The following is a 17,778-nucleotide window of genomic DNA, read 5'->3' as shown; positions in this document are numbered from 1 at the left end:
TCTCTACAAATAATTAAAAATTCAGCCGGGTGTGGTGGCTGGAGCAGGAGCCACTTGGGAGGCTGAGGCAGGAGTATCGCTGGAGTCCTGGAGGTGGAGACTGCAGTGAGCCGTGATCGCGCCACTGCATTCCAGCCTGGGCGACAGAGCGAGACCCGTCAATCAGTCAATCAATCAATCAATCAAGAGGAGGCTGGGAGACCCGTCAATCAGTCAATCAATCAATCAATCAATCAATCAAGAGGAGGCTGGCGGGAGCATGCTCGTGACCACCCAGGGCGACACAGACCCTAACCCCAAGCCAGACCCCACCGTCCCGCCCGGCGCCCTCCTAAGAGCGCAGCTTCCGGAGCAACGCCGCTGACCCCCGCCCCCAGGGCCTTGGCGCTGATTGGCCAGCGATAACGCGGGGCGGAACCAAATCTTAAAGGATCCGGGAGCTAAGCTAAACCCAGGTGGCGGTGGCAGCTGCGAAACCCAGGGAGCCGATGCCACGTGACCCAATGTGGGCTTCTTTTAAACCTTTCTAATGCCCATAACCCAGCCTCAGGCCCATGGAGCCCATGAGAGACTGCCCGCTGTTCGGGGGCGCCTTTTCCGCCATCCTCCCCACGGGGGCCATTGACGTAAGGTGAGAAGGCCGCGGCGCCCAGGGGCGGCTGACTGGGTGGGTTGTGGGAAGAGACCGGGGTCAACCAGGGTCTGCCTTGCCTCACTCCAGCGACCTCCGACCGGTCCCGGACAATCAAGAAGTTTTCTGCCATCCCGTGACGGACCAGAGCCTGATCGTGGAACTTCTCGAGCTGCAGGCCCACGTGCAGGGTGAAGCGGCTGCGCGGTGAGGAGGGCCCTGGACTGGCCAATGGCAGGGGCGGGGCCGGGGCAGTGGGCGGGACCCGCGGCCGACGGTTAATCTGGGCAGTGAGAACATGCAGGGGCCGGAAGCCAGCCGTGCAACTTAAAGATGCTCCCGGGGAGGCGGCCAGAGATGTCCCTTCCTGACCCCGCTTCCCTACTCCAGGTACCACTTTGAGGATGTTGGTGGCGTGCAGGGGGCTAGGGCTGTCCATGTGGAGTCTGTTCAGCCTCTCAGTTTGGAGAACCTGGCCCTGAGGGGCTGCTGTCAAGAAGCCTGGGTCCTCTCTGGCAAGCAGCAGATAGCTAAGGAAAACCAGCAGGTGAGGGCCTGAGAGTGTGCAATGTCCTGGAAGGGCGGTAGCGGGGGCGCAGAGATCCAGGTAAGCATCCTGACTCTGATCCCCTTAGGTAGCAAAGGATGTGACACTTCATCAGGCCTTGCTGAGGCTGCCCCAGTACCAGACTGATCTCTTGCTCACCTTCAATCAGCCCCCGTAAGGAGGAAGGAACGGGCGGGTATCTCATGACTGGGTTCCCAGGAGAATCGGGCTGGGAGGGACAGAACAGGGAGACTCACTGGTGGGATGGGGCCAGAGGTTTGGGGTAACTGATACCCAGGTCCTCTGGAACCGAAATTGGCAATTTCCAAACCTCAGGCCTGGATGATGTTCTCTCTCCATCTGTTTCCCCACCCCAAGCCCTGACAACAGGTCATCTCTTGGCCCTGAAAATCTGTCACCTCCACCCTGGAGCCTGGGTGACTTTGAACAGCTGGTGACCAGTCTGACCCTTCATGATCCCAACATCTTTGGTCCCCAGTAAAGGTGCTGAAGCACTGTATGATGTTGCTGAGAACTTGGGGACTCAGTTCTGTGAAGGGGAAAAGAGGTTGAAAAGAGGGTTTCCTCTCATTTCTTCCCTGTGCATAAACATAAGACAATCCCTCTTCAGAATAAACTTGCTTTATAATCAATATAATCTCTGTGCCTTTGAATCTAACAAGATGCCTGGGTCCCAGACACCTGGGAATTGGGTCTCCCAATTCCCTTTGGTTTTGGAGGGAGGAGTTTAAAGCTGTTCATGGGAGCAGGAGGGACTCAAGGGTGGCAGTGGTGAGAGGGAGGAAATACACTTTGGGATGAGTGGTTCAGCCCTGAGAGAGGGATGTGAATTACCCAGGGAATGGGTAGGGAAGGTTTAAAGCAACACCCAAGGAAAGAAGGGAAATGCTTGTAGTGTTCAACCCTGAGAACAGATGGGGAGTGGGGTTGGCTGTCCCCCATGGATGGATGAAAGGTCACCTATCAGTAGTCACCAGGACATAGTGGTGGAGGCACAAATGGCCAAGGAGTGCTCATTTGGTGGAGTCTGGGAGAAAGGCTGTTATTTAGTGTATGTGTAGTAAAGGGAGCGTAGCTGGTCCCAGAAGAAGAGGGAGAGGATGGTGTGGGGGCCGAGGCGGAAGTAGGAGGCACCTATACCCTTGTACATGCCAAAAATGCCCTCGGTCCGAGCTGTCTGCAGCAGAGCGTCCAGTATCCCCCGGTACATGAGGCCCTGAGAGCATGTCAGAGAGGGAGGGAGAGCACAGAGAAGGAGTTTGTCAGAGCCCACCAGGGGCAGCTCCTCCACAGGCTGCATTTCAGGCTATCCCACCTGAACCCGCAATTTGCCTCCCCGAACCCCTGCTTCCCTGCCTGCATCCCAGAGCACTTCCTTACCTTGCCCTGTGCATCTGTGGGCTGGTTGTAGAGCCTTGTGCAGGCCACATCAAAGGGTGCCATGGCCAAGACCACTGCAATGCCACTCACCATGGCAGCCACCAGAGCCAACTTCCAGCTCTGAGGAGAAAAGATCTAAGGGGGTAGAGAGGAAGAGCATTGTCAACCAGCCAACCATTCCACCCCAAGGACAGGACAGTCCCTGCCCTGGGGACACAGATGCTGGTAACTCGGGGAGCTTCCACCGCACCAGTTATAACGGTGCAAAAACACTGAGAAGGAGGAAGGCCAGGGTACCCTGAAGGCTCAGGTACCCCTTCTGGGAGGAAGTGACAAGAGAACTGCGGGAAGGGTCTAAAGAGTCAGTGACCTCCAAGCCCTCCTGCCACTCCCTCACCTTTGAATGTGGGGCACCGTCCCCTCCAGGGCCCAGTGCAGCTTGCCCTCCCCTTCCCCTCTTCCCAAAACAGACCCACCCATTTCCCAGGCAGTACCTCCCACTGGCTCAGGAGGTCCTTGGTGGATGAGAAGGTGCACAGCTGGGTGGAGGAACCGATGATAACTCGGGGCAGGCCGCCCAGAGCCCCACGCCACAACCCCACCAGACCATGTTTCTGGCCAATCTCGGTTAGCGCCTGAAACATGCCCTAGTGTGGGGAAGACCAGGGGGTGGGATTCAGACAGCCCAGCATCAGGGACTGCCATCCTAACACTGCCAAGGATGGGTGCTTAATAGGAACCTGTCATTCAGACAACCAGTTCAATGTGGGCTTAGAGCCAGAATGGGGCCCTTGGTTGTCTAGTCACCCCACTGTTCCCTCCCTGGGCTCCCAAGAACTGGGGTGGGATGCATAGAAGTGAGGGCATTCACTGGTCAGGAGAAACGGGGGCAGAAAATTAGAGGAACTGGAATACATATTGGAAAGAGGCGTTGGGCGTGGTGGCTCATGCCTGTAATCCTAGCACTTTGGGAGGCCAAGATGGGTGGATCACCTGAGGTCAGGAGTTTGAGACTAGCTTGGCCAACGTGGTGAAACCCCATCTCTATTAAAAATACAAAAATTGCCGGGTGCAGCAGCTCATGCCTGTAATCCCAGCACTTTGGGAGGCCGAGGCGGGCGGATCACAAGTTCAGGAGTTCGAGACCAGCCTGACCAACATGGTGAAACCCCATCTCTACTAAAAATACAAAAATTAGCTGGACGTGGTGGCACATGGCTGTAATCCCAGCTACTCAACAGGCTGCAGCAGGAGAATCACTTGAACTCGGCAGGCAGAGGTTGCAGTGAGCCGAGGCCGCACCACTGCACTCCAGCCTGGGCAACAGAATGAGACTCTGTCTCAACAAAACAAAACAAAATTTAGCTGGGTGTGGTGGTGCACACCTGTAGTCCCAGCTACTTGGGAGGCTGAGGCAGGAGAATCGCTTGAACCCGGGAGGCGGAGGTTGCAGGGAGCTGAGATCGTGCCACTGCACTTCAGCCTGGGCAACAGAGCGAGACTCCGTCTGAAAAAAAAAAAAGGAAAGAGGGTCTGGGTAGGCTTCAGGGGCAAAATGGGACAGAACTAATGGGTTGAGCAGAGCAGCGGCTGGGATTGGAGCTGTTGGGTACAGGCAGAAAGCTAGGGGAAAAGAGAAAGGATGATCAGGGACTTTGGCAGACTTGGGAACTCTCACCTGATGCTTATACTGGTGCCCTACAGCAATTTCTGAGGCTGCCTGTGCCTGCAGATGTGTCTTCACCTGCGAACAAGAGAATATCATAGCTTATGCCCCAGTGGCCATCCTCCTACCTCAGAACCAAATGTCTGACCCCCTCACATTTCCTCTAGGGTGTTCAGCAATGAATATCCTCTTATTCTGATAATTATTGTTGTTCCTACTTAACAAATAGGTTAACAAAAAAGACTCTGTCTCTAGGCTCCAGCTGCGGGGGGATGGATCTCCCAGCACTGCAAGACACCCCACCCCCTTCATATCCTTCTTCCCTTGGGGCTAGCAGTTGGGGGTGGAGTGGTTGGAGAATGGCAATATTTCCTTAGGCATATTAGGCAAGACCTGGGTGTCCAGCCTCTCATGCCAGCTCCCATTCCCAGACCGGATCTCCAGCCACCACTTCTATCAGGCTCCCCATCAGACTCTGGGCAAAACTTGCTCTCTAGCCCCCACTCCCCATAAAGGTATCTAGTCGACTTTGGAGAGACCACCGTCCCTGAAACTCAAACCCTGCGAATGAGACCAGACTGCCTCTGCTACAGGACGTACTACGTCCCAGTCTCTTTTGCTCTTAGGAGCACTAAGCAGGGCCTAGTCCTAGCAATAAACAGCTATGTGACCTTGAGTGGATCACTTCCCCTCTCTGGGCCTCAGGCTCTTGACCTTTCACCTATACCAGATAACTCAAAGGGGCAGATGTTGAGATTGTTAATTCTGTAATAACCAGGATCTTCCTGATCCCTGCACTCTCTGACGTATGTTAAATTCCTTATCCTCCCCTTCACAAATCCAACCTCAATATCAACACATAATAATGAAAACAATGCTACTAAATGCTTACTCTCTGCCAGGATTCGCACTAATGCTTCCATGTCTACCGCATTTGTCTCCCTCCATCCTCCCAATAATCACACAGAAAGGCCACTACAATTATTCCCATTTTACAGATGTGGCAACTGAAGCTCACCAACTAGTAATTTTCAAAGCCAGGACTTTAGTTCCAGAAAGGCTGTTTCCAAAGCCCATAATCTTTTTTTTTTTGTTGTTTTGAGACAGAGTCTTGCTCTGTTGTCCAGGCTGGAGTGTAGTGGCGTGATCTCGGCTCACTGCAAGCTCTGCCTCCCGGGTTCACACAATTCTCCTGCCTGAGCCGCCCGAGTAGCTTGGACTACAGGGGCCCACCACCATGCCCGGCTAATTTTTTGTATTTTTTAGTAGAGACGAGGTTTCACCGTGTTAGCCAGGACGGTCTGGATCTTCTAACCTCGTGATCCTACCGCCTTGGCCTCCCAAAGTGCTGAGATTACAGGCATGAGCCACGGTGACCGGCTCCAAAGTCAATAATCTTAATCAATACATTCAATCGTGTCCATCAGATGGGTGTGTATAGGGCAGGTCAGAAGACTCCAAAGCCTACCAGCTCTTTCCTGATGCCTTTCCCTGCTTGCAGTGGGGTAGCACCCTGCCACCTATGCCCTTGGAAAGACCAGGCTCCTATCCTACAAGAAGGATCTGCCCTGAAGGTCCCAGGCAAGAATCCTCTTCTTACCATGTAGATGGGGCTCCCCAAGTAGGCTCCCATGACCCCAGCCATGGCCCCAGCCGCTGCGCTGCGGGCAGGACTGTGGGTGCCTTCGGCTGTGTGCAGGTAGCCCCCAGCCTCAGCCAGTCCATAGGTGCCCAGACGGATGCCATTCATCAGGAACTGGTATAAGAGGGCGGGGGCCAGGCCTTTCTGCAGGGCAGCCAGGCCATCCACCTTGCCGATGGTGATGAATGCATGGAAGACATTTCGGTAGTGCCGCTGGTATGTGCCAGGGGCCTGCAGTTCTCCCTGCAACTGCATCCTGGTCTTCACCACCTCCAGGGGATTGGTGAATACACAGGCCCCGCAGGCTGCCAGGCCACTCATCAAGAAGTCCATGATGGGATAACTGTAGCAGGGACTGGCCCAAGAGTAAGAAAGTAAAAATGGGCGTCAGAAAGCGGGGTTGGAAGACAGGGGAAGGCCTGTTTCAGCAGTACAGGCTGCAGAAGGTAAGAATTTAGGTTTGCAGTCAAGGGTGTCAGGGTCAAATGTCAAGTCGTCAAATGGAAGTGGTCAGCTGGAATTTGGGAGTCAGGAGCTGGCAAGCAGGGAAGAGACAGAAATCTAGGAGATTCTGGTGAGAAGCTTATGGCAGGACCCTCTGAGGTCAAGGAGGGGCAAAAGACAGAAGGTGGCAGGTGGGATGGCTCAGGATGGCGGGCGACGAGGGCAGGGGAGTAGAGGAGGGAACCGCGGAGCTGGGAGATGGAAGCCAGGCAGGCAGGAAAAAGAAAGCCAGCAGGTTAGAGAAGAAAAGGATCCGGGAGAAAAGCCGGTGATTTCCTCGAGCCAGCAACGAGATCTGGATCCGAGAAAGAAGTCAGGACCCAGGCAGCCACCGGAGCTCGCAGCAGCTTCACCCCGGGTACCCTGCGGAGGCCCGGCAGCCACACTCCTGCCACTGGAGCGCTGGACCAATGGGGAGCCTTCGAGAGCCGCAGCCGAGGCCCTCAGCCAATCAGCGCCGAACCGGCCCCGCGGCCAGTGGGAGGAGCTCTCGGCGCTCCGGTCCCCGGAATCAGCCGGAGGCAGTTGGAATTAACTCTCCCCGCCCCGCCACCAGCGATTGGCCGCGGACTCCGGCTCCGGAAAGGAGGCCTGGGACGCGGGGGTTTTGTCATTGGCAGGAAAGAGACCTGGGTTCCCGATCGAACACAGAGGCCGAGCGCAGCAGTTCCCCACTGGGGTGCTGGGACCGCCCCTCGGGTGGGCGAACGGCTCCCTTCTTTAGCTTCCTACCCCGGGTTGTGACCGGGTGGGGTCACCTAAGTTCAGGTCCACGCCATGCTTGGTGCCGGCGCCCGGAGAGCCCGGAAGCCGCCGACCGGCCTGAGCAGGGAGAGGGACACACCTGTGCTGCGGAGCCAGTCTCCTGAGGCTGCACCGGGTAGTGCAGCAGGTTCTAGCTCCGGGGCGTGGCTGTATGTGGCCGTGGCTGGCCGCGGGCGCCGAGGGTGGGAGGCCTGAAGGATGGAGGAAGGAACTTGGTTAAATCCTTAGGCTTTGTTTTTTCTTTTCTTTTTCTTTGAAACGGAGTCTCGCTCTGTCGCCCAGGCTGGAGTTCAGTGGCGCGATCTCAGCTTACTGCAAGCTCCGCCTCCCAGGTTCACGCCATTCTCCTGGCTCAGACTCCCTAGTAGCTGGGACTACAGGCCCCTGCCACCACACCCGGCTAATTTTTTGTATTTTTAGTAGAGACCACGTGTTAGACCAGGATAGCCTCGATCTCCTGACCTCGTGATCCGCCCGCCTCGGCCTCCCAAAGTGTTGGGATTACAGGCGTGAGCCACCGCGCCCGGCCAAGATTTCATCATTGTTTCAAATCTTAAGTTCATGTTGGGTGCGGTGGCTCACCTGTAATTCCAGCACTTTGAATGGCTGAGGCAGGAGGATTGCTTGAGCCCAGGAGTTCGCGACCCACTTGGGCAAAGTGAAATCCTGTTTCTAAAAAAGAAGATTAAAAAAAAGAGATACAAGCTGGGCGCGGTGGCTCACTCATGTAATCTCAGCACTTTGTGAGGCCGAGGCGGGCGTATTATGAGGTCAAGAGATCAAGACTATCCTGGCCAACATGGTGAAACCCCATCTCTACGAAAAATACAAAAATTAGCTGGGCATGGTGGCTCATGCCTGTATTCCCAGCTACTCAGGAGGCTGAGACAGGAGAATCTCTTGAACCCAGGAGGCAGAGGTTGCAGTGAGCCGAGATGGCGCCACTGCACTCCAACCTAGTGACAGAGCGTGACTGTCTAAAAAAAGAGAGAGAGAGAGAGAGATACAGTGGATGCTTTATTCAGATTTCACTGGTTTTTGCTCAAAGTCCTTTTGCTGTTCCAGAATCCCATCCAGGATACCAAGTTACATTGAATTGTCATGTCTGTAGCTCCTGTTTTTTTTTCAATCTTGTCCAGGCTGGAGTGCAATGGTTCGATCTCTGCTCACTGCAACCTCTATCTCCTGGGTTCAAGCGATTCTCCAGCCTCAGCCTCCCGATATAACATTTTTCTTTTTTTCCCCTTTCCATATTGTACATTTTGGAAGGAAGTCACTAAGCACAGTTCACATTAAAGAATACATACTAGCAACATGACTTGATACATACTATCAACATGACTCATCATTGTTGATATTGACCTTGATCATCTGGCTGAGGTGGCATTTGTCAGTTTTTCCCATTATAACATTATTCTTTTTTTTTTTTTTAATGGAGTTTCAGTCTGTCGCCCAGGCTGGAGTGCAGTGGCATGATCTCAGCTCACTGAAACTCCACCTCCCAGGTTCAAGCAATTCTCTGCCTCAGCCTCCCAATATAACATTTTTCTTTTTTTCCCCTTTCCATATTGTACATTGTGGAAGGAAGTCACTAAGCACAGTTCACATTAAAGAAGTAGGAAGTTATGCCTCTCCCTCCTTGAAAGGGGCGTATATAAATACATTATTTGGAGGTTATTTTATTTTTGAGATGGAGTCTTACTCTGTTGCCCAGACTGGAGTGCAATGGCACGATCTCGGCTCACTGCAACGTCTGCCTCCCGGGTTCAAGTGATTCTCCTGCCTCAGCCTCCCGAGTAGCTGGGATTACAGGCAGTCACCACCATGCCCAGCTAATTTTTGTATTTTTAGTAGAGACGGGATTTCACCATGTTGGCCAGGTTGGTCTCGAACTCCTGACCTCAGATGATCCACCCGCCTCAGCCTCCCAAAGTGCTGGGATTACAGCTGTGAGCCACCACTCCCGGTCTGGAGTTATTTCATATGAGATATCCCCCATTATTTATTCAACCATTTATTTAATTGGGATGGACTCATGGACATTTATACTTTGAGTTATAATCCAATATACTTATTTATTTTCTAGCTAATTTCTTTTTTTTTTTTTTTTTTTGAGACGGAGTCTCGCTCTGTCCCCCGGGCTGGAGTGCAGTGGCCGGATCTCAGCTCACTGCAAGCTCCGCCTCCCGGGTTTACGCCATTCTCCTGCCTCAGCCTCCCGAGTAGCTGGGACTACAGGCGCCCGCCACTTCGCCTGGCTAGTTTTTTGTATTTTTTAGTAGAGACGGGGTTTCACCGTGTTAGCCAGGACGGTCTCGATCTCCTGACCTCGTGATCCGCCCGTCTCGGCCTCCCAAAGTGCTGGGATTACAGGCTTGAGCCACCGCGCCCGGCCTTTTCTAGCTAATTTCATTCTAGCTTTGGCCTTTGAGAGCTCTTTCTGTTGGTTCCTGTGTCTCTTCACCCCATGAATTTTTTTTTGCACACAAAAGTTTTTAGTTTATTAATGTTCTCGTGAAAAATCCACAATGGCCACAGATGTTACTGTAGCATCTTTACTCCTTCAGCTTTTTGCCAGCACCAACACTGTCCTTTGCAGTCCCCCGACTTTCTTCATTCTGGTCTTGTGTTCCTTTCATTGCTTTATTGAGGTCTTTTTCTTCTCATCCAGGCCATGTCTTGCAAGTCAGCATTTGGGTTTATTTTTCTCTGCATAATCCAGTGAATCATAAATCATGCCAAAGCCAGTTGCCTTGCCACCACCAAAATGAGTTCTGAATCCAAATACAAAGATGAGGCCAGGCGTGGTGGCTCACGCCTATAATCCCAGCACTTGGGAAGGCAGAGGCAGGCAGATAACCTGAGGTCAGGAGTTTGAGACAAGCCTGGCCAACATGGTGAAACCCTATCTCTACTAAAACTATAAAAATTAGTCGGGCACAGTGGCATGCACCTGTAATCCCAGCTACTTGGGAGGCTGAGGCAGGAGAATCACTTGAACCGGGGAGGCGGAGGTTGCAGTGAGCTGAGATTGCGCAATTGCACTCCAGCCTGGGTGACAGAGGGAGACTCCATCTCATAAAGACAAACAAAAACAAACAAAGATGATGACATCTAGTGTAGTCTCATACATTTTGGCTAGTTTTTCCTGAATTTCTGTCTTAGATACTGTTGCCTTCCCAGGGTGAAGGACATCAATAACCATTTGTTCGTTCTGAAGTGTGTAGAAGTGATCATGAACTTCCTAGTTCAGACAGTTACTAAGTCGTTCAAGATGGCGGTCAATCCTCAGCCAGGGGGAAAGAGTCCCATCAGTGTTGTTGTTGTTGTTGTTTTCATTAAAACCTTGTTTTTGTTTATTTAGTATCACCTTACTTTCTGGTACTATAAAAAATACTTTAAAATGTTCCAGGCTCATTTTGTATATTTCCTGCCACAGTTCTGCAATCAGCCATTTCTCCAAGGACCCCTATTTTCTTTTACTGGCAAATGGCTTTAGAATCCAAGGTCTGGGCACTAGGTGTGCTTGTTGCTTTTGAGGTGTCATTGCTTCTGGACCCTCACATCTGAGAAAGCAAGGAAATATATGTGTGTATAGTAACCCATGTATATACGCAAACATGTATTTCCATATACAACCATCCATATCTATATATATATATTTTTTTTTTTGAGACGGAGTCTGGCTCTGTCGCCCAGGCTGGAGTGCAGTGGCCGGATCTCAGCTCACTGCAAGCTCCGCCTCCCGGGTTCACGCCATTCTCCTGCCTCAGCCTCCCGGGCAGCTGGGACTACAGGCACCCGCCACCGCGCCCGGCTAGTTTTTTAATTTTTTTAGTAGAGACGAGGTTTCACCGTGTTAGCCAGGACGGTCTCGATCTCCTGACCTCGTGATCCGCCCGTCTCGGCCTCCCAAAGTGCTGGGATTACAGGCTTGAGCCACCGCGCCCGGCCCATCCATATCTATATTAAGCTAAGCATGAATTCATACTGATGTCTCCAACTTTTTTTTTTCTGTTTTTTTTTTGAGACGGAGTTTTGCTTTTGTTGCCCAGACTGGAGTGCAATGGCACGATCTCAGCTCACTGCAACCTCCGCCTTCTGGGTTCAAGTGATTCTCCTGCCTCAGCCTCCCAAGTAGCTGGGATTACAGGCATGCACCACCACACCTGGCTAATTTTGTATTTTTAGTAGAGATGGGGTTTCTCCATGTTGGTCAGGCTGGCTTTGAACTCCAGGTGATCCGCCCGCCTCAGCTCCCGAAGTGCTGGGATTACAGGCATGAGCTACCGCGCCCGGCGTGATGTCTCCAACTTTAATCCATTACTACGTGGATCATTCTGGCCACCTCCCCTGTTTATCTAAACTCCCACCCCAACTGTGAGAAACCTGGCTTCTATAATTTACCATCTATTTACTTAATTGTTTATTCCAGGACCCATGTATAGGAGTATCAGAATTGTTTTGTTTTTCTTTTTAAATTCTTTATTATTGTTATTATTATTATTATTATCATTAGAGACGGAGTTTTGCTCTTGTTACCTGTGCTAGAGTGCAATTTGTGATCTCGGCTCACTGCAACCTCCGCTTCTCAGGTTCAAGCAATTCTCCTGCCTCAGCCTACTGAGTAGCTGGGATTACAGGCACGAGCCACCACACCTGGCTAATTTTTATTTATTTATTTATTTATTTTTTTGAGACGGAGTCTCGCTCTGTCGCCCAGGCTGGAGTGCAGTGGCCAGATCTCAGCTCACTGCAAGCTCCGCCTCCCGGGTTTACGCCATTCTCTCGCCTCAGCCTCCCGAGTAGCTGGGACTACAGGCGCCCGCCATCTCGCCCGGCTAATTTTTTGTATTTTTTTAGTAGAGACGGGGTTTCACCGTGTTAGCCAGGATGGTCTCGATCTCCTGACCTCGTGATCCGCCCGTCTCGGCCTCCCAAAGTGCTGGGATTACAGGCTTGAGCCACCGCGCCCGGCCGCTAATTTGTTTTTGTATTTTTAGTAGAAATGGGGTTTCACCATGTTAGCCAGGCTGGTCTTGAACTCCTGACCTCAGGTGATCCTCCTGCCTCGGCCTCCCAAAGTGCTGGGATTACAGGCATGAACCACCGCACCCAGCCTAAAATTTTTCTTCTTTCTTTTTCTTTTTCTTTTTTTTTTGAGATAGAATTTGGCTGTTGTTGCCCAGGCTGGAGTGCAAGGGCGTGATCTTGGCTTACCGTAACCTCTGCCTCCCAGGTTCAAGCGATTTTCCTGCCTCAGCCTCCCAAGTAGCTGAGATTACAGGCACCACACTTGGCTAATTTTGTATTTTTAGTAGAGACGGGGTTTCTCCATGTTGGTCAGGCTGGTTTGTGAACTCTCGACCGCAGGTGATCCAGCTGCCTCAGCCTCCCAAAGTGCTAGGATTACAGGGGTGAGCCACTGCACTTGGCCTAAAATTTTTCCTTATTTGTGGCCAGGCACAGTAGCTCATGCCTGTAATCCACTGAGGCAGGTGGATCACCTGAGGTCAGAAGTTCAAGACCATCCTGGCCAGCATGGCAAACCTGCATCTCTACTAAAAATACAGAAATTAGCTGGGCGTGGTGGTGCACACCTGTAGTCCCAGCTACTTGGGAGGCTGAGGCACCATAATTACTTGAACCTGGGAGGCGCAGGTTGCGGTGAGCCAAGATTGCATCACTGCACTTCAGCCTGGGTTACAGAGCAGGATTCCGTTTCAATAAAATAAAATAAAAATTTTCTTTATTTGTAACCATAATGTCTCAAAAGAGAATTGTTAACACATACCCCTGTGGGAAAGAATCTTATAAACTAGGGTACAGTGCTTATGTGTAGTTCCATTAGCCTTTGATCTTACAGACTCTACTCATTTCCAAAATTACTCAGGTCAGCACCTTTACCCCCAGCTCCCTTCAGAAAAGTTATTACATACATTTGTGGTATCATTAAATTATTCTGTCATAATCTGCCTTCCATCTTGGGTTCCCTGACCTCCTTTTTTTTTTTTTTAATTAAAAATATCAAGAGACGGCCGGGCGTGGTGGCTCAAGCCTGTAATCCCAGCACTTTGGGAGGCCGAGACGGGCGGATCACGAGGTCAGGAGATCGAGACCATCCTGGCTAACACAGTGAAACCCCGTCTCTACTAAAAAAAAAATACAAAAAACTAGCCGGGTGACGTGGCGGGCGCCTGTAGTCCCAGCTACTTGGGAGGCTGAGGTAGGAGAATGGCGTAAACCCAGGAGGCGGAGCTTGCAGTGAGCTGAGATCCGGCCACTGCACTCCAGCCTGGGCGGCAGAGCGAGACTCCATCTCAAAAAAAAAAAAAAAAAAAAAAAAAATTTCAAGAGACTGGACACGGTGGCTCACACCTGTAATCCTAGCACTTTGGGAGGCCAAGGCAGGTGAATCACCTGAGGTCGGGGGTTCGAGACCAGTCTGACCAACATGGAGAAACCCCGTCTCTACTAAAAAAAAAAAAAATACAAAATTAACTGGGAGTGGTGGTGCATGCCTGTAATCCCAGCTACTTGGGAGGCTGAGGCAGGAGAATTACTTGAACCCTGGAAGTGGAGGCTGCAGTGAGTGGAGATCGCACCATTGCATTCCAGCCTGGGCAACAAGAGTGCAACTCCGTTTCAAAAAAATACATATATATATATGATATATCAGGGCTGGGCGCAGTGGCTCATGCTTGTAATCCCAGCACTTTGGGAGGCTGAGGCAGGTGGATCACGAGGTCATGAAATTGAGACCATCCTGGCCAACATGGTGAAACCTCATCTGTACTAAAAATAAAATGCAAAAATTAAGGCCAGACACGGTGGTTCACACCTGTAATCCCAGCACTTTGGGAGGCCGAGGTGGGGGGATCACCTGAGGTCAGGAGTTCGAGACCAGTCTGGTCAACCTGGTGAAACCCCCGTCTCTACTGAAAATACAAAAATTAGATGGGTGTGGTGGTGGCACCTGTAATCCCAGCTACTTGGGAGGCTGAAGCAGGAGAATCACTTGAACCCAGGAGGAGGAGGTTACAGTGAGCCGAGATCACACCACTGCACTCCAGCCAGGCGACAGAGCAAGACTTCATCTGAAGAAAAAAAAAAAAAAAAAAACCCAAAAATGTTTAATTAAGCCCAAGGTCACCTAGATTTTCTCCTATGTTTTCTTCTAGAGCTTTATAGTTTTACTTTTTACATTTAGATCTATGATCCATTTTGAGTTAATTTTTGTAAACTATGTGAGGTCTGGGTTTGGTTTCTTCTTCCTCGTCCTCCTCTCTTCTTTTTCTACTTCTTCTTTTTCTCCTTCTTCTTCTTCCTCTTCCTCCTCTTCCTCCTCTTCTTCTTCCTTCTTCCTTCTTCTTCTTCTTCCTTCTTCTTTCTTCTTCTTCTTCCTTTGGTCCTTTGTAAAAAATCTGTTTTCTATATTTGTGTGGCTCCATTTCTGGGCCGTCTCTTCTGTTCCCTTGATCTGTGTGTCTAGTCTTTGACCAATATCATGCTGTCTTGATTTATTGTAGGCTGTTATCATTTTTTCCTGGATGTCAATGTCCTGAGTCAGAGTTGAGAGGAGTTGTATAGGGAACATAAAAGTTTCCAGGTGTCTGAAAGAAGGGGTGGTACCATAGAGAGGGAGCCAGAACCACACGGAGGCTTGGAGGGCCGGTGGCTGTGTTTTTCTTGCCTCCTCCTTGGTTGCCTAGACACTGATGGGTTCCTCTTGGCGGCTGACCCCGCACCTGCAGTGCTCAGACTCCACCTAGTGGTGGCGTGGAAGGCTCGTCTGCGTATATCTTCACCTGGACCAAAACCTGTATAAGCTCCCTTTATAAGGGATTGTTTTGTTGTTGTAAGTGACAGAAATCCAACTCAAACTAGCTTGCAAAAAGGGAACTCATTGACTCACACAACTGAAAACTCCAGACACAGATATGACTTCAGGCCAGCAGAATCAGGCACTCAAATCTGACTCTCCACCTCTGCCATAGATCGGTTTTATTCTCAGGCCACCTCATTGATGGCCACTAGTACTTCCAGGCCCATATTCCACCAGCTTAGCATCCTCTGTGGAAATGTAACTGCCCAGCAGGCTCCTCCTGGCCTCTGCACAAATAAAGACCACGGCACTGCAGTAAAGAAAGAGTTTAATTGACACGAGGCCAGCCATGCCACATGCAAAATGATTGCATTATTACTCAAATCAATTTCCCTGAAAATTCAGAGATCAGGGTTTTTGATAATTTGGTGGGCAGGGGGTCGGAAAGTGGGGAGTGCTAATTGGTCAGGTGGGAGATGAAATCATAGGGAGTTGAAACTCTCCTCTTTCACTGAGTCGGTTCCTGGGTGGGACCAGATGAACCAGTTTATTGATGTGGGTGTTGCCAGATGATGCTCTGAGTGCAGGGTCTGCAAAATATCACAAGCCCTGATCTTAGGTTTTACAACAATGATGTTATCCCCAGGAGCAATTTGGGGAGGTTCAGAATCTTGCAACCTTCAGCTGCATGACTCCTAAACCAAATCTTGCTTTTTTTTTTTTTTTTTTGTGAGACGGAGCATTGCTTTGTCACCTAGGCTGGAGTGCAATGGCATGGTCTCTGCTCACTGTAGCCTCCGTCTCCTGGGTTCAAGCAATTGTCCTGTCTCAGCCTCCCGAGTAGCTGGGACTACAGTTGTGCACCACCACACCCGGCTAATTTTTTGTATTTTTAGTAGAGATAAGGTGTCACCATGTTGGCCAGGCTGACCTTGAACTCCTGACCTCATGATCCACCAACCTTGGCCTCCCAAGGCACTGGGATTATAGGCGAGAGCCATTGCGCCCAGCTGAAATGGGAGTTTTATTATTACTCAGATCAGTCTCCCCAAGCAGAATCAGAGTTTTTAAAGATCATTTGGCGGGTAGGGGGTAGGGGCTTGGGAATTGGGGCGTGCTGATTGGTCAGGTTGGAGATGGAATTGTAGGGGCCAGAAGTGAGTTTTTCTTGCTGTCTTCTGTTCCTGGGTGTGATGACAGAACTGGTTATGTCAGATTAAGGTCTGAGTGGCATCAGTTGATTCATGGAGCCAGTGGCTGCATGACCTCCAAACTAATTTATAATCTTGTAGCTAATTTGTCAACTTATTAGTCCTGCAAAGGCAGACCGGTCCCCAGGCAAGAAGGGGGTCTTTTCAGTTAAGGGCTATTATCAATTTTGTTTCGAGTCAAACCATGAACTGAATTCCTTCCCAAAGTTAGTTCAGCCGACGCCAAGGAATGAACAAGGACAGCTTAAAGGTTAGAAGCAACATGGAACTGGTTAGGTCTGATTTCTTTCACTGTCCTAATTTCCTCCATTATAACTTTGCAAGGCGATTTTAAGACCCTGTCTCAAAAACAAACAAACAAACAAAAACTATTGTGATCCACTCCCCTTACCTCTGCTCTGAAGCCTTCAAGGCCTGTCTGCCCTGTGTGATTGCTCACCATATGGCCTCCATGTGTTCCTCTTTTCATTTCAGATAAGTTTCCTTTTCATAGTTTTCCAGATGTGCCTACTTTTCTCTTTGCTGTGCCTGCACTTCCCTGGATTCCCACAGCGCTCATTCATGCCCTGCCTCTTGGCTTGGCTAAACCCCTCTACCTGATTTTAAAGGAACAGTCTAAGTGCCTCTTCTCCCTGACACCCACTTTTCCCAACCAACAGGTCAGTGACATGAGGAAGACTGAAGGAGGCTGCTGGGTGTAGACACAAGGAGATGGGGCAGACACTTGAGGGCTCCTTCATCCTTCCAGAACAGACTCTCCAAGCAAAGTCTAAACCAATCACATTGAAGCTCCTAGGGTTACTTATTAACAATATTCCAAAAAGGGCCGGGCGCGGTGGCTCAAGCCTGTAATCCCAGCACTTTGGGAGGCCGAGATGGGCGGATCACGAGGTCAGGAGATCGAGACCATCCTGGCTAACACGGTGAAACCCCATCTCTACTAAAAATACAAAAACGAGCCGGGCGAGGTGGCGGGCGCCTGTAGTCCCAGCTACTCAGGAGCCTGAGGCAGGAGAATGGCGTAAACCCGGGAGGCGGAGCTTGCAGTGAGCTGAGCTGAGATCTGGCCACTGCACTCCAGTCCGGGCGACAGAGCGAGACTCTGCCTCAAAAAAAAAAAAAAAACAAAAAACCAAAAAGACTTCAAATTGAAGCCTTTTTTTTTTTTTTTTTTTTTTTTTTTTTTTTTTTTAGATGGAGTCTCTCTCTGTCGCCCAGGCTGGAGTACAATCATGTGATCTTGGCTCACTGCAACCTCCGCCTCCCAGGTTCAAGCGATTCTCCTGCCTCAGCCTCCTGAGTAGCTGGGATTACAGGCTCGTGCCACCATGCCTGGCTAATTTTCGTATTTTTAGTAGAGACGGGGTTTCACCTTGTTGTCCAGGCTGGTCATGAACTCCTGACCTTAAGTCATCTGCCTGCCTCGGCCTCCCAAAGTGCTGGGATTACAGGTGTGCGCCACCATGCCCAGCCACACTCATTATTTGTAATGATAAAGACTGTGAGTTTCCTTAGGTGGACTGTCTCCCAGTTCTGCACTAGGGGATAAATTGCAATGGTCAAGAGTCTTTCAGCAGTAGTGACAG

The 17,778-nt window shown here is 50.6% G+C and overlaps 2 protein-coding genes and 1 pseudogene across 4 annotated transcripts; 1 reads left to right on the top strand and 2 right to left on the bottom strand.

The window, feature by feature from the left end:
- The first annotated feature begins 282 nt into the window (after positions 1-282).
- RANGRF (RAN guanine nucleotide release factor) lies at positions 283-1,831 on the top strand. 2 transcript variants are annotated; one of them, XM_033184636.1, is made up of 5 exons: positions 283-631; positions 722-838; positions 1,022-1,178; positions 1,267-1,352; positions 1,557-1,831. In XM_033184636.1, the coding sequence occupies exons 1-5, from the start codon at positions 555-557 to the stop codon at positions 1,678-1,680; spliced, it is 561 nt and encodes a 186-aa protein (XP_033040527.1). In that variant the 5' UTR covers positions 283-554; the 3' UTR covers positions 1,681-1,831. The 2 variants fall into 2 exon arrangements, with proteins under 2 accessions (XP_033040527.1, XP_033040528.1); XM_033184637.1 differs by lacking the exon at positions 1,267-1,352 and having other exon boundaries at positions 1,557-1,826.
- On the bottom strand, positions 1,805-7,429 carry SLC25A35 (solute carrier family 25 member 35). Of its 2 annotated transcripts, XM_033184634.1 has the most exons (6): positions 7,236-7,429; positions 5,846-6,242; positions 4,258-4,323; positions 3,074-3,226; positions 2,580-2,714; positions 1,805-2,415 (listed from the first exon to the last, which is right to left on the bottom strand). In XM_033184634.1, the coding sequence occupies exons 2-6, from the start codon at positions 6,218-6,220 to the stop codon at positions 2,242-2,244; spliced, it is 903 nt and encodes a 300-aa protein (XP_033040525.1). In that variant the 5' UTR covers positions 6,221-6,242; positions 7,236-7,429; the 3' UTR covers positions 1,805-2,241. The 2 variants fall into 2 exon arrangements, with proteins under 2 accessions (XP_033040525.1, XP_033040526.1); XM_033184635.1 differs by lacking the exons at positions 3,074-3,226; positions 7,236-7,429 and having other exon boundaries at positions 5,846-7,197.
- A 2,106-nt stretch (positions 7,430-9,535) lies between these two features.
- On the bottom strand, positions 9,536-16,755 carry LOC117068031 (annotated as a pseudogene).
- Between the last annotated feature and the right edge of the window lie 1,023 nt (positions 16,756-17,778).

This window comes from Trachypithecus francoisi, unplaced genomic scaffold, assembly GCF_009764315.1.
Source record: "Trachypithecus francoisi isolate TF-2019V2 unplaced genomic scaffold, Tfra_2.0 Lachesis_group20, whole genome shotgun sequence".
In the NCBI taxonomy this organism is placed as follows: Eukaryota; Metazoa; Chordata; class Mammalia; order Primates; family Cercopithecidae; genus Trachypithecus; species Trachypithecus francoisi.
Note: the sequence above shows the minus strand (reverse complement) of the source record. Positions and strands in the feature narration are given on the sequence as shown.

Coding starts and splice junctions, on each gene's coding strand:
- RANGRF (XM_033184636.1), top strand. CDS start 555: ATGGAGCCCATGAGAGACTGCCCGCTGTTCGGGGGCGCCTTTTCCGCC. Junction 839..1,021: donor CAGGGTGAAGCGGCTGCGCG/GTGAGGAGGGCC, acceptor TCCCTACTCCAG/GTACCACTTTGAGGATGTTG. Junction 1,179..1,266: donor TAGCTAAGGAAAACCAGCAG/GTGAGGGCCTGA, acceptor TGATCCCCTTAG/GTAGCAAAGGATGTGACACT.
- SLC25A35 (XM_033184634.1), bottom strand. CDS start 6,220: ATGGACTTCTTGATGAGTGGCCTGGCAGCCTGCGGGGCCTGTGTATTC. Junction 3,227..4,257: donor GGCACCAGTATAAGCATCAG/GTGAGAGTTCCC, acceptor TCCCCACACTAG/GGCATGTTTCAGGCGCTAAC. Junction 2,715..3,073: donor ACCTCCTGAGCCAGTGGGAG/GTACTGCCTGGG, acceptor CTACCCCCTTAG/ATCTTTTCTCCTCAGAGCTG.